The following is a 14,478-nucleotide window of genomic DNA, read 5'->3' as shown; positions in this document are numbered from 1 at the left end:
TCAAGCGCTACCTGAGCCTTAGGTTGTGGGGGAATGTATACTGCCATAATTGTTATTATTATGAATTTTGTGAATCCTTTGGAAGAGAGAATGTTCTGCACCTTTATAGTGAGGAGCTCTAGGTCTGGGCAGCAGTATTTGTAAATAAATGTCTTTACTCTGTTTTTCATGTAAAGACACAAACCTCCACCCCTGCTGTTCCTGAAGTCCCTTGTTTGGTCCACTCTTTAAACAGAGCAGCTGGCGTACTTCTCATTCTAATCTCATCCATCTTGTTTGTAAGAGACCTGGAGTTGGCGAGGAACAGACATGGGTGCGCTGGTCTGTACGGGTTAGCCTTTAGCCTAGTGCGTAGCCTGGCTTGCTTCCCGTGTTTTTTTTATCCTCTACCCTACCGCCTGCATCGTTTCACTTGTGAGCCTTTGTTACATCCAGACTTGATTATTGTAATTCCTTATTATCAGGCTCCAGCAGTAAGTTGTTAAAGACTCTGCAGCTTGTCCAAAATGCCGCAGCACGTGTCCTGACAAGAACCAAGAAAAGAGACCACATTTCTCCAGTATTAGCTTCACTACACTGGCTTCCGGTTAAATCTAGAATAGAATTTAAAATTCTTCTCCTCACCTTCAAGGCCCTTAATAATATGGCACCATTATACCTCAAAGAGCTGATAGTACCTTATCAACCCACTAGAGCACTGCGCTCCCAGAATTCAGGCTTACTTGTCGTCCCTAAAGTCTCTAAAAGTAGAGTAGGAGCCAGAGCTTTCAGCTATCAAGCTCCTCTCCTGTGGAATCATCTCCCACTTTCAGTTCGGGAGGCAGACACCATCTGTACGTTTAAGAGTAGGCTTAAAACCTTCCTTTACGATAAAGCGTATAGTTAGAGCCGGTCCAGGCTTGTCTTGGACCTGCTCTTAGTTATGCTGCTATAGGTCTAGAAGGTCGGGGGACACATGACACACGGAGCTTCTCTTTCCAGCTTCTACTTCCTCTTCTCAATCGTTATCACATCAAAGAAATTAATATCTCATCAATACATGTTACTGACTTCACTTCTTCCCCGGAGTCCCTTTGCCTTATTGTCCGCAGATCCAGGACCGCGACTGCGGCCACATCGTGGATTATGATGGTGGATCACGTATCACAGATCGTGATCGTAATGGCGGATTCTGTATCGTGCTGGCTGATCGTGATAATAATGGCGGATCCTGTATCGTGTTGGCATCAGATACTGGTGGTGGACCACGATCGAGGTGGCAGCTGATGATGGATCCTAATGGCGGCAGTGGACAATGACTGTGGACTATGGTGGCATCCGATCTTGATGGTGGATCATGATCTTGCTGGCTGCTGACCATAGACTATGATTGCAGCAGGACTGCTTGATATATAATATTTCTCCTCAGATACTCGACCATTACTGACAATAATCCATCAATTCATTGACCTTCAGTTATGCTTCAAAATGTTTACCCTAATCAATGCTGCTAAAACCTTTATCTTGCTGATGTTCTCCTTTACACTTGACATCTATTGCACTTCTGTCCGTCCTGGGAGAGGGATCCTCACATGTGGCTCTCTCTGAGGTTTCTACGTTCTTTTTACCCTGTTAAAAGGTTTTTTAAGTAGTTTTTCCTTACTCTTGTTGAGGGTTAAGGGCAGAGCACGACAAAACATTCAGAAATGTTCACCTCACATTGGCACACCAAAGCTGTGGATGTTATATCTGTATTTAGTCAGCAATGCATCCAAGAGCAACCCTGGTGATGATACTTTTGAGATGTCTAACAGTTCAGAAAATCATCATGTCTAGTTTCCTCTTTTCTACTTTTTGTACAGACTTTCAGGGTACTCAAAATACTGAATCCTACAGTGCCACCAGCAGGTCAGATTTTCACTTGTCAAACACTTCCATTAAAGTCAAATCAATATTTATTTGAGTGTATTATTACACATCATATTTACAAAAACTATATTAGCAGAAGTTATAACACTGTAAGCTTATTAATAGATCTTTGAGATAAAATAAAACATGAAAAAGTGACAGCATTAACAACAAAAAAGGCAGTAATGTAACTTATAAAATGAACACACCATGTTGTTACTTATGCAGACTGATAACAAATCAAAGAAAATACCTTAATAAATGAGTGCGGAAACAAATGCAGATGTTTCCACTCATGGCATGAGGGCTAAATGGACTGATTGGGCTGAAAATGATCTCAATAATATTCTATGGCCTTCACAGTCAAGAACTTAACCTTACTGAACACTTAGGGGAGATGTGGATGTGTTACAGCACTCTCCACCACCAAAACATCAAATATGGGACTATCTTTTGGAGGAATGGTTTTCTTCAGTAGAGTTCAGTGACTTGAGCTGCTTTCAGACATGTACTGAACTCTGTAGATCGTCTGTATTTCCTCAGGAGGAGGTGCATGTGCGAACGCAAAGATCTGAGTGAGAGGCTCCGGATTATCTGGGGACTTTATCCACCTGGCCTCCTAGTATAAGGTCCGTAGAAAGGAAGGAGAATTTTATGTGAGAACCCTGCAGGGGTTCCCCGCTAGATTTAGAGCAATAAGTGACAGATGCAAAAATGAAAAAAATCATTCAAAAATCCATCTCCCAATGAAATAGAAGTGTCAGACACATATACGAATCTAACAAAGATGTCTAGAGAGTTTGTGGCAACAAGAGCTGAATGTGTGTCTGTGTGATGTAAAAAAAGTCACATGATCTTTGCAGCTGAGTTAATACGTCACTTCCTGTCTCTGTCTGCTGCACCTGGCTGCTCCACCTCTGAGGATTTGTTGCTGTTGTGATCGCGTCTGGACAGAGAACCTCCCACTGCAGTGGATATAAGTGCTACCATGTGGCGCTGATGACGTCATTTGGAGCCAGAGTCCAGTCCAGTAGTGATCATGGTGAGGGGTATCGACTTCCACCGATACATGTGCTCAACCAATTTCGAGTCAATGTCAGCTGTCAATCATGCCATCTAACCCCATTTTCATAACATCAAATATTTAATTTAAACCAAACTTATCAGACACTTCAATATTTCAACATAAGAACTTAAATGACAGAAACTACCTGAAAAATCTATATTTTTTGCCTTCACTTTTGGGAGCTTTCATGTTATCCATCTTTATATCGAATAAAGCACTTTACCCTGTTAAAGTTTTTTGTTTTTTTGTAGTTTTTCCTTACTCTTGTTGAGGGTTAAGGGTGGAGGATGTCACATCTTCCTATGAGACAAATTGTGATTTGTGAATAGGGCTATACAAATAAAATTTGATTGATTGATTGATAATCTTCTGAAACATGTTTGGTTCAAATGTCCATATCTTCACATATATCTTATAATAAATAATATTAAAATTCAAAGACATGTATTCCCTACAATAGAATGCGTACTTGTGAATAATTAATAATTAAGTGGTGGGGCAGTTGGCCTCTACCAAATGAGGACAAATATGACTCGCTGAAATGCCATGGCAATGCATAGATTCAGCAGATTTGTTTAAAGTAGGGTGTGTGTGTTACAATGTGTCTGTAAGTACATCCAAATTGTAGGGCTGCCAGCTTTATCCGATTCTACACTTGTTAAACGCTAAAGAATATGATCCATGGGTGTTGAGGCTTTAGTGGTTTTTTAAGGCACCTTTGACTGAGCTAGGCTGATTACTTTTGTACTTATGTAGTGAAATTGATTTTCAAATTAGAAATTAATTACATTTTTCCAGTAACTTGCCCAACACTGATTTCCGTACCATCACAACAACTTCCTAAAACAACCAGGCTGACATGCACCTACGCGCTCACTTTACCACATCAGTCGGCGAGGTGTGAAAAGGGCTACATGTGTGCAGATGTTGTACTCATCTCTCAAGCTCTATTTTGTCATCCCTGACTGGAATACTATCAGCACTTGTGTATGATGGCCTTCTATATAAACTTTCTCCTCCCTGAGACAACTGGCTTTTTGGGGGTAGCCATTTGGAACATAAAACAATTAGTAAAACAGTTAGTGATCACAAAGGTTAGCAGAGTAGCATTTAAAATCTGTAACATTATAAATACCATATAGGCTACCATATACAACCAAATAATGAAGATTACATAATAAGGTCACATTGTCATTCATGCTGTTTATACTAACTAAGCTTCAAAGAATGATGTTCATTGAACCACAAGCATCAGCAAATAAAAGTTATATTCATTGTCTTGCTTGGGTCATCTTTAATCACTGCTTTTGCTACAGTGCTCATATTATATATTGTATGATATTTTGTTTTCTAGTAAAAGACAACCTGCAGTGCATCAAAAATTCATTCTTTTATTTCTCAAAAAAAAGTTTCATTCAACTATATATGTGACTTTTGCTCTGTTTACGTATGACGGACTGTTAAATGCTTTATTCTCCTTATTGTCCATTATGTCTTCCATCTCATTCTCTGCATTCTCTCCTTTTCTCATCATCTTCAGTGGTAACAGAAGCCCGCCATGTTGCTGGGTGTTGCCGTTTACTGTCTGGCAGCAGTGAGCTCCCCCCTTGTCTTTAGTTAGGAAGTAAAGGAGGGCGTTAAGCCAAGCGTTGAATGACGCCAAAGGCCTTGTTATCTTATAGCACATGGAGACCATGGTCATGGTAGGACAGGGCACTCTCTTTGTCACTTTCAACAGGAGGAAAATTGTTTTGGTGACATGAAAGGGGAGGAAACAAAGAGCAAAGAGGAGAGTGATAGTGATAATGGTCCTGATAGATTTGCGTCTGCGATTGGCATATGGGGAGTGGGCACCAAGAAAAATGGAAATTCCTCCATCTCTTCCAACTGTCCTTGACAGTTCATTGCTTCCTCTTTTTTCTCTTCCAGCTATTGCCAAGTTTGTTCTCCATCTTCTCTCCACTCCCTCGTGTCCTCCCTCTCTCTTGCCTCTGTGGGATGAGGGGCGCGAATGCAGAGTTCTAAATATGGTTAGAACAACATGAGAGTAACACCAAGCAATTATAGAAAAAGGCAAAAAAAAGCCCAGCAAATGGAGTATGATGCCATAGGGTATGTAATCAGGGAACTCCTTATCTATGGCATCATCCCAACAGTTCTGGTATTCCTCAGTGACACCTCCCAAGTTATCATGGCTTGCATTACCATTAATAGCTGATATCTCATAGTTTGGCTCTTCAGTTATGCTTGCATTGGTGCCAGCCCCCCCCAATCTTGTCACATGACCAGTCTGAGCAAACCGGAATATAGGGCAGGTCAAAGCAAAAACCACAATCCAAACCAGAACACAAGTGTACTTGACAGCCTTCTTGGTCTCCAGTGTGATCACTTTCATTGGGTGGCAGATACCGAGGTACCTGTGGACAGAGATGCAAGTGAGGAAGAAGATGGAGCAGTAGAGGTTGAAGTAAAATAGAAAACGGACAAGGCGGCACATGAAGTCCCCAAAGACCCAACGGTCATGCATGATGTAACTAGCCACAAGGAATGGCAGTGACAGGCCGTACATGAAGTCTGTAGAGGCTAGGTTGACCATGTAGATTAGAGAGGCATTCCAGCGTTTGGTCTGACGGAAGGAACGGTAGAGGACAACAGAGTTAAGGAAAATGCTGAAGATGAATGTGAAAGAGTAACAGATGGGGAGGAAAATGTACTTGTAGGACTCATCTATGCTGCAGGATGGAGATGGAGGGGTGGTGGAGGGAGAAGAAGAGGGTGAGGGTGAACTTAGAACACCATGGAGTACTGAGTCACTAATGTTGAGAGGAACCCCACCACTGGATGACATTCTGATGAATAAATGGATTTTCATGTGAGGAATAAGTTGAATGAGGCCGTGGCTTGTATGTTTGTTGTTCCGTCAGACTTCTTCTCTCTCATCCTTGTACTCTGTACCGTTTATTGTCAGTTCTGTGTGATCCTTTACTGTAGATTTTCTGGTGATTTCAGATCCATGAGTCGGTGTTTACCTGGAGATAAAGAGACAAGTTAGTAATCAACTTACAGTGATTCAAGGTTCTCAGTTAATTTGATGAACTCAATTTCAACTTGGTGATGCAATCAGTAGTTTTTCACGGTCTCTTTGCACGAAATAATCTGTGGATGCCTTTCATCAATTTTGATCATTCTAATTCTGATTCAGCTGGTTTACAAAGCTGGTTCAAACATTTTCTGATGATGGTTTCAAATCAAGTGTATTATTATACATCAAGGATCAATATTATGTCCCCTGCTATTTACACTATAACAGTTTGCTTTTATTGACCTCCGTATCCGTTTTATCAATGTACGGTTCCAAACAAAACAGAGGCCAGAGCTTTGATGTTTCTACTCTGCCCCAAATCTTTATCAACTGGATTTCTACAGAGGCAAAACTAAATGTCCTATTAAACACACACTAAAAACCTGCTTAAAACTTCAAATTGGATTCTTATACAGACAAATATGTTATTTCTCTTAACAAAATATTACAGAACCCACTAAAAGATCTATACTGGATTATGTTGTTGTGACAGTAGAATACTGAAACTATATTCTAATATGAGCATATATACAAGGGGATATCAACTCATATTAGTGATGGGAGAGTTCATATTGCCTCAACATTACCATCTATCTACATTGTTGTTTGTGAATTTTATTGTGGATGTTAACATTTTTATTATGTTAGCATTACTAATCAAAAGAAATGAACTGCTAAACAAATTGAACTACAAATCATTGATTCTCCTGAGGAACTTTCAAGTTCTATCTGCTAATATTCCAATATAATGTTATTTAATATAAGGGTTAATAATTTATTGGTAGCGATTTTGGAATTCGTTTCAGTGTGTTTAGCACGAATTGTTCTGTACAATTTAGGAAACAGATTTAGTATTAGTTGTACTTGTATTAGTTTGTACAAAACAAGCGCAATTTAACAGAATGAAATAGGGGCAGTATTTGATAGGTGTAGGAAGAATCAGATTCTGCAAAAGCATTGATGTGGACTTACTGTACTGTTAGCTATATCTAACTTATATAATTCAAAGAAAAATAATTCTTAAATACTGAGCCTGCTTTTATCTACCACAACTGCAGAGACAACTAGGCACTTATTAAAAGTCGTATATAAAAAAACGACCTTCATTTTACACTACATTCTTCTTTTCTAATCCCCACTCCTACTTTAGTTTACTATTAATCCAAAATAGCAGAGGCTAAGATAGCAAACATAATAATATTACCTAATTTACACCAGCATGTTAACATTATAAGCACCTTTGGATCTAATTCTTAATATCTCAAAGCACCAGTCAATGATGAGGTAATTCAGGAGGTAGTATTTCCCACTGCCCCCAATTCTTTGAATGTTGACCAGGACCTTTGCACAATCTTTTTGACCTCCTATTGTATGCTGCTGATTCTGAGTGCTTGTTTGCTTTCCTGTGTACAAGGGTATGCTGCTGATTCAGTCTCTTCTCACTCCATTAGCTCAGCAATAAGTAACCAAACTTACCGTTGTGTCTCCATCCCACTACAACATTAAGTCTCACTTTAATGACTATAGACTGTCATTACAATTCCAAAACCTACTCTAATTCCAACTCACATGAAGAAGAGTTGTGCTAAGTCAAGATATTTCAGTTGAACAGGATTAATTTAAGCAACGCTCAGTTGAAAGGCTGACCATCAGCCGCACTGCTTCATATTAGGATCAGCACACAGACAGGTGCAACAGTGTGTGTTCAGTGAGCCATCTGCAGGTTTTACCAGCACTTCCCTAGAGTTCAAGTAAATAAGGGTAATGTGTCAACCAGTAACATGACATATTAACAGTAAAACACAAATATAGCCACAAAAGGTGAACTCTTTGAAATGAACTGCATTTATGTATAAACAGATCTCAATTATAACGTTTTGATACCCATAATGTATATTATTTATTCATTCATTTATTATTCACATTGAGAAGTTTAGAAAAAGTATTTGACTGACTCAAATTAGCTTTATTTTTTTAGAAACTAGCAAGCCTGAATTTCAATCTATGAAAGCAGACTGGAGGTGTGCGTTAGATATACTTCAACATATAATAATAACTTAAAAATTTAGATTTAGCTAAAGAAGCGTAAAGAAGCTGATGTGAACCTGGTCTCACAAAAAAGACCTATGAGGCTTATGCTCAAGTCAAGACATGTTGATCTACAAAGTTAGAAAGTGTTACAGAGTCACCTCAAAGAGTTTAGATATTCATCATGCTACAGTCAGACCAGGTGTTTGTAAAAAGCGATGGATTAGTTCTGTGGTTGTGCTCTGATTAATCTAAGGTTGAATTTTTGAGAAGAACACAAAAAACATGTTTGGTTTAAAAAGGGCACTGTGTACCAACATGAAATATCATGCCAGCGGTAAAGTACTGAGGAGGGAGCATCATGACTTTGGGCTTTGCTTCCTGTGGGTCTGGACTGTTCATCATCTTTGATGTAAAGATGAAGTAGGACAATGATCCTGGAATCAAAATAAATCTACTACAGAATGAATTCAAACAAAGTAAATCCAACTTCGGGAGTGGTCTAGTCAGAGTCCAGACCTCAACCAAGTAGAGAAACTGTGGAATGAGCTCAGAGCTGAGTAGCACTGTAGGAGGAATGGTACAAAACTGTTCCTGAACCTTGTGCTCAGGTGTGTAACTGATTCTACTGTTAATGGTTACTGAAGTGACTTCCTTCCAATGTAGTAAACTTTTCAATCATTTGCATCAGGCAGTAAAGTAACAACTTTAAATGACAAGTGTTAGCCCCTTAGCTGCAAGTGCTTATTGTTTTTGATTGCATGCTGCACTGTTTTAATTTTTGGGATGTTTTCACTAAAGCTTCAGGCAGCTTCCATTCATCTTTAAACAATAGGAAAATCTATTTAGTCAGTGCAGTGACAGGACGTATGTAGTGAGAGCACCATGTTTTCTTACAGCATTAATATCACTGCCTCGTTATTACTTACAACAGCAAAGGAGACAATTAGGTAGAAAATCTACTTTTTCTATAAACTTTTTTCAATGTCTGTCGCAGGGAAGGATTACCTGCAAATTCAAAGAATGATTTACGACAATCAGGCTGGAAAAGCATATTTTTAGCGCGAGGGAGAGAAAAAATAAGCAGGGGAAGCGAGACTGGCTATGCGCTAGGCTAGACTAAAGTCTAACCCAGGGGTCGGCAACCTTTACTATCAAAAGAGCCATTTTGCCCCCTCTTCCACCAACTAAAATTTGTCTGGAGCCGCAAAACATATTTGATAGCACAGCTTATATAGTTTTATATATAGTTATACTCAGTGTTGTGCCAGTTCACACTTAAAATGAACTTGTTCATAGGTCAGTTCATGCAGATGAAAACGAACTAGTTCACATTCATAGTTAAATTCTTTAGTTCACGGTTCAAAAAATGAACAAGTTCACGTGCATTTGTTCCATTTTTTATTGGGATGATTTAGGTGACAAACTTACGATCATGTGTTTAGTAATGAATCCATGGTGTTGGATCATGTATCCGTGTCGCTCCGGTCATTTTAACATTGAGTCCTGACTGTGAGCGTCACGTCTCGTGTCATTTTTCATGATGTTTAAATGCAGTCTCAAACTCTGGAGCTAATAAAACAAACACCAAGTTACTCCATGTACTGATCAGGTCCTGATAACTAGTGATGAGTGTTTATGAGATTTAGTGAGAGCAGGTCAGAGTGGAGGAGGAAACAGAAACTCCAGCTCGGTACAAACCAACTGCAGCTTCTGCTCTGATCACTGAGCAGCATGTGACCAGAGAGAAACTGGTTTTACTGTTTCCACTGTTCTTCAACGAAGTCACTGACCGGCTGCTTCACGTGAACGAGCTCTGATCTCACTGTGTAACGCTCTCAGCGAATGAGTGGGGGCGGAGCCCCGTGGCCTGTGTGTGTGTGTGTTTGTGTGTGTGTGTGTGTCTGTGCTCCCAGACAGTGCGCGCGCACACACACACACATATACACACACTCTCTCGCTCCTGGTATCCACATAATGGATGATTTAAAAATTAAACGTGAAAACTCATTATATAAAAAATGGATTCGTTCAGTTCATCGTTAACGAAAAATATAACTGTTCATGCAAAACACTATACAGGGAGCCGCTACATGCGGGTTGCCGACCCCTGGTCTAACCCAAACAGACCAGCGCTCCCAAGTCTGTTCCTCGCCAACTGCAGGTCTCTTACAAACAAGATGGATGAGAAATACGATACATCTCCTCATCGCTATGCAGCGTGCAAACAGCTGTGTTATGGTGTGGATTCATAATTCAGCCAACTTTAAGCCCCTGTACATTGATTTCCTTGGATGTTCCATTTGCCTACAAGAGGAGGGGGAAGTATGGATTTCTTGTACCTGTATAAATGTATGTAATACTCAATGGTTATGTTAAATCAGTTATAATATTGTTAGAAGATTGTCTTTACGGAGAAATTGATGAATATGTTATGTATCTTTGCTTTTATGAATATGTTGGGTATTTTGATCTTTAAAACCCATCCCATTGTCGCGCTTTGGTACGTGCGCCCAGGATTCAGTAAGTGCTTTAGACTTGGACTGGCTGTGTCTGACTTGATCTGCTGGCAGCTGCAGTGGTGGAGTAAAGTTACACAAGTGTAAAGTCTGACACATGTTTTACTTCTCGTAGCTTCAGCTAGATGAGAACACGGTCGATCTCGTAGCTTTTTCTTTTTTTTGTTGCAGATGAAATGGATGCTTTGGAAATCCCTTTGTTTCTGCATAAATAATATGACTAATAACGAAGTTGACTGAGAACTTTTTTTTCAGCTGAAAAGTTGATTAAATTAAACTATAGTGTTAAGTGACCATGTGTAAATACACAGGAGATACAATTCATCACATCCTCTTAGGAGAGAAATAAGCAGATAATGTTTTCCTTCTGTATTAATCATACAGATATATGTGTGTGTGTGTGTGTGTGTGTGTGTGTGTAAACATACATACATATATAGTTTAGTTTTTAAATTACGAGGTAAAAGGTAGTTATTGTTACTGTATGTGACCTTTTTTAGTTACAAAAAGAGGGTTAAGAGGGTTCAGCTTTTAACACCTTACATTTATAGATATACGAAGCAGAAAACACATCTGATTTCTCAGAATAAAAACATAAGACACGTCTTGCGTGTCACTGGAGCCTTCAGCCAATCGGAGCAGAGTGGTGATGTCACAGAGGCGGCCCCAAGGTGGTGCGGCTGGAGGAGAGCAACAGCGCGGTCTGACTGCAGCCGGCTCGCTCCCGCGATGTTTTGCGGTCACATGACCTTGTGACGTTCTGCAGCGCTGGATGAAGTCGGACAACATTTCTAACGGCACGCATCGTGTTAGGACCAGCATGCATCACGTCAAGTCGTACGCACTGACTCTCTCAGTTTGCATGTGGAGCAGTGGCCTGACAAGAGGATGTAAACTGATGCGGTCCCTGTTTTACGTTATGTCATTTCAGTACAAGCATCTAAAAAGAACTGGGGTGTCGCAGTGTTTTGTCGGAGTGTCCTGAACTCACTCCTTTTTTTCACTACTTCCAAAACAAACGTGCTGTCTTGATCGAGGTTTTTACGACAGGTGACAGTGGAAACACTACCGCTTTTGTCCACAGAGGCGCCAAAATCAACAAAGATGATGAGTTCCTTGTAAGAGCTTTAAAGCTTAATGCTACTTCAGCTACAAGCTCCTTAAAGCTACTTTTGAATACATCTAAGCGCTGTAAAACTCCACTCTGTTGTTGCAGCAATATTTTCCCATTGTGAAGTTTTTTGGCATGCACATGCTTGCATGTAAAAACAGATTAGAAATATGGTTACATGTATACATATACAAGTTTGTGTGGGAGAAATCTGGCTGGGAGACCATGTTTACATAAACATACATGATATTTAAGAAGACACAAAAAAGTGAAGACTCTACGTTTACTTTCATTGATTATATGACTGAAATGTGTCTGAATAAAGGGACATCTATAACTGCATAAAATAGTATGACAGAAATTTTCTTCAAATCACATAAGAGATTTTTTTGCAAGTAAAATATATATTTACTACTATTCCATTGGCTTTGATTCATTTTAACATTTGCTATTCACTGTGAAGCATTACACATTTAAAGACATTTTGAAACACTGCATAGTACAATGTAGAAATTAAATAAAAATACATCCACATATAAAAGATTATGTAGCATGTATTCAGAAATGCTCAGCACATCGGTAGGCAATACATACATTTTATTAAAGGTCTAGTGAAAGCTCCACACATTGATTGATGTGGACTTTTCTTAAATTTCTTGTCATCAACCTTCTCCAGTACATTTACCTGCATTATCGTTACACAAGTGACTGTTTTTGTACGATACTTTGTTAAAGTTAAGTCCCACATTTACTTTGCTGTTCAGTGTGGTAGGTTAGTCAGTTTCACTGCACTAAGGCCTTTTGACAACGGGAAATGTTGAGTGTTTTCATGTGAGGTTAAGCATTGAGGTAAACATTAGATTTTCCGCTGACCAAAGTGGCTACTGGTAAAGAATTATGTAAAAGTTTTCAAAATCTAATATCCAACCAACATCAGAATTCAGACCTAATAAAATCAAGTGGTTTTATATCTTTTAGGGCCTGATGAATGAAAGGTCTTTTTAAGGACATACAGACACCCTGCTTTAAGAAAATCAATTCAGTACATATTATTTCCTGTTTTGGACTGAATGCAGGCCTAATCAACACTGTTAGTTTTCTTGAAGCAGCTATTATGTTCGGAGAAGCCCCAGGCTTCACAAAGTCCAACTTGGTTTATCATGTGCCCCTAAATTCATATTCATTCTTATTAAGAAATGTTTTCAGTTAAGCTTTTAAAGTTACAAAACAACTTGAACTGATGTTTAAAAATAAACTGTTTTACTGCTTTGGCAAATATTCTGGATTAAATATGACCACAGTGAAATCTTCAGAGCTGCATTAGGAGTTTAGTGTTTGTCTAAAGGGAACTGCATAAAACTCATAAATACCTGCATCACTGCAATCTGCTGTTAGAAAGAAAGCTTACCTGTGCCAGCGATGACTTTTACTCCATATGGCTCCTGTTACATCAGTCACCCATCAGAATAATCACAAGAAAATACAAAAAAACTTCAAAAGGCTTTGACTGCAGTACATGTCGGCAACTGTAAAATTCACCCTTTTCTGGTTGTATAAAATAGTCAGCACACATCAGCTGTAATCAGGTTTTATCAGTCGCAATTAGTGACCTTGACAGTAGGACCACTTCAGCTTTCACCTCTTTTCTGCTGCTTCCCTGAACAGTCCGGCCAGTTTCTATGGTAATTCAGTCCCTCCCTCTGTCCCTCATTGTGTGTCATCCAATTCTTCTTCCCGCTTCAGCTGTTGTGCGTTTGTGTGTGCATGTGTGTGTGTGAGACTTGCTTTCTCCTCAGCTGCTGAGCTGGATGTTGTGCAATGGAGGTTGAGAACACAGATTGATTCTACCAGTACGTGTGTGTATGAGTATACTTTTTAACAATAATGTAAAATAAGTGATCCTTAACTGAGTTTTCTGCAAGTGCCTAAGTACTGACCAACTTTTCTTCAAAAACTGTGGAGTGAGAAAGTTCTTTTGAGCTTTATAGAAAGTGGAGCTTGAGATATGACTGTCAAATTATAACTGCAAATTGATTATTTATTCATACTTCAACCTTTTATGCAGGTTCTGTGTGTGGGAAGAGGGAGTGAGTGAGAGAGAAGGAAATATGGTGGAAAAGGTTTCGAGAATCAAAGGACAAACCTGGATCAAAGATAACTCTCAAATTCCTGACGGTTCCACTGGAAGCAAGGGCAATAAGATCTAGAATAGCTGCATCATTAGATAATGTATCTCTAAGGTGTTTAGGGCAGAGTATTAGAACCTGTTTTATCTGAGTTTAATAGAATATTGCAGGTCATTCAGGTTTTTATGTCCTTGAAACATATTTGAAATTTAGTTAATTGATTACACTGTTCTGGTCTTATTGGTACCTCACTCTTGGTCAACAAAGAAGAACAACGCCTCGTCTTCCCGAGGACCTTAAGGCTGCTGATCAACTTCTACAGCTGTACTATTGAGAGCATTCTGACATACTGTTGCACAGTCTGGTTCTCAGGAACAGCTTTTTCCAAGAGCTGTGGACAGGCTGTTCAAATCTTAACATCCCCCCCACCCCGACCCTAAGAACAAACTATGTTGTAATGTTCTAACTGCTGCTAACATTGTACGAGTGTGCCATATATGTTATTTTTATATTATAGTCTCTACCATATTTTACTATTTTTAAACATGTATTTATTCAATTCTCTATTTATTCATATATATGCTGCCAAAAGAAATCTCCTTTTGTATTGATGCATAGTGACGATAAAGTATAAATCTATCTATTTAAAGAAATACTAG

At 39.1% G+C, this 14,478-nt stretch overlaps 1 protein-coding gene across 1 annotated transcript; it reads right to left on the bottom strand.

Annotated features, from left to right (window-relative positions):
• Positions 1-4,364: 4,364 nt before the first annotated feature.
• Positions 4,365-14,199, bottom strand: si:dkey-6n21.13 (P2Y purinoceptor 3). Its single transcript, XM_035149075.1, has 2 exons — positions 13,102-14,199; positions 4,365-5,982 (listed from the first exon to the last, which is right to left on the bottom strand). Exon 2 carries the CDS (start codon positions 5,823-5,825, stop codon positions 4,365-4,367), a length of 1,461 nt encoding a protein of 486 aa, XP_035004966.1. The 5' UTR covers positions 5,826-5,982; positions 13,102-14,199.
• Between the last annotated feature and the right edge of the window lie 279 nt (positions 14,200-14,478).

This window comes from Hippoglossus stenolepis, chromosome 23, assembly GCF_022539355.2.
Source record: "Hippoglossus stenolepis isolate QCI-W04-F060 chromosome 23, HSTE1.2, whole genome shotgun sequence".
Classification (NCBI taxonomy): domain Eukaryota; kingdom Metazoa; phylum Chordata; class Actinopteri; order Pleuronectiformes; family Pleuronectidae; genus Hippoglossus; species Hippoglossus stenolepis.
Note: the sequence above shows the minus strand (reverse complement) of the source record. Positions and strands in the feature narration are given on the sequence as shown.

What these genes read in the sequence shown, in the direction of transcription:
- si:dkey-6n21.13 (XM_035149075.1), bottom strand. Translation starts at nt 5,825, where the DNA reads ATGAAAATCCATTTATTCATCAGAATGTCATCCAGTGGTGGGGTTCCT.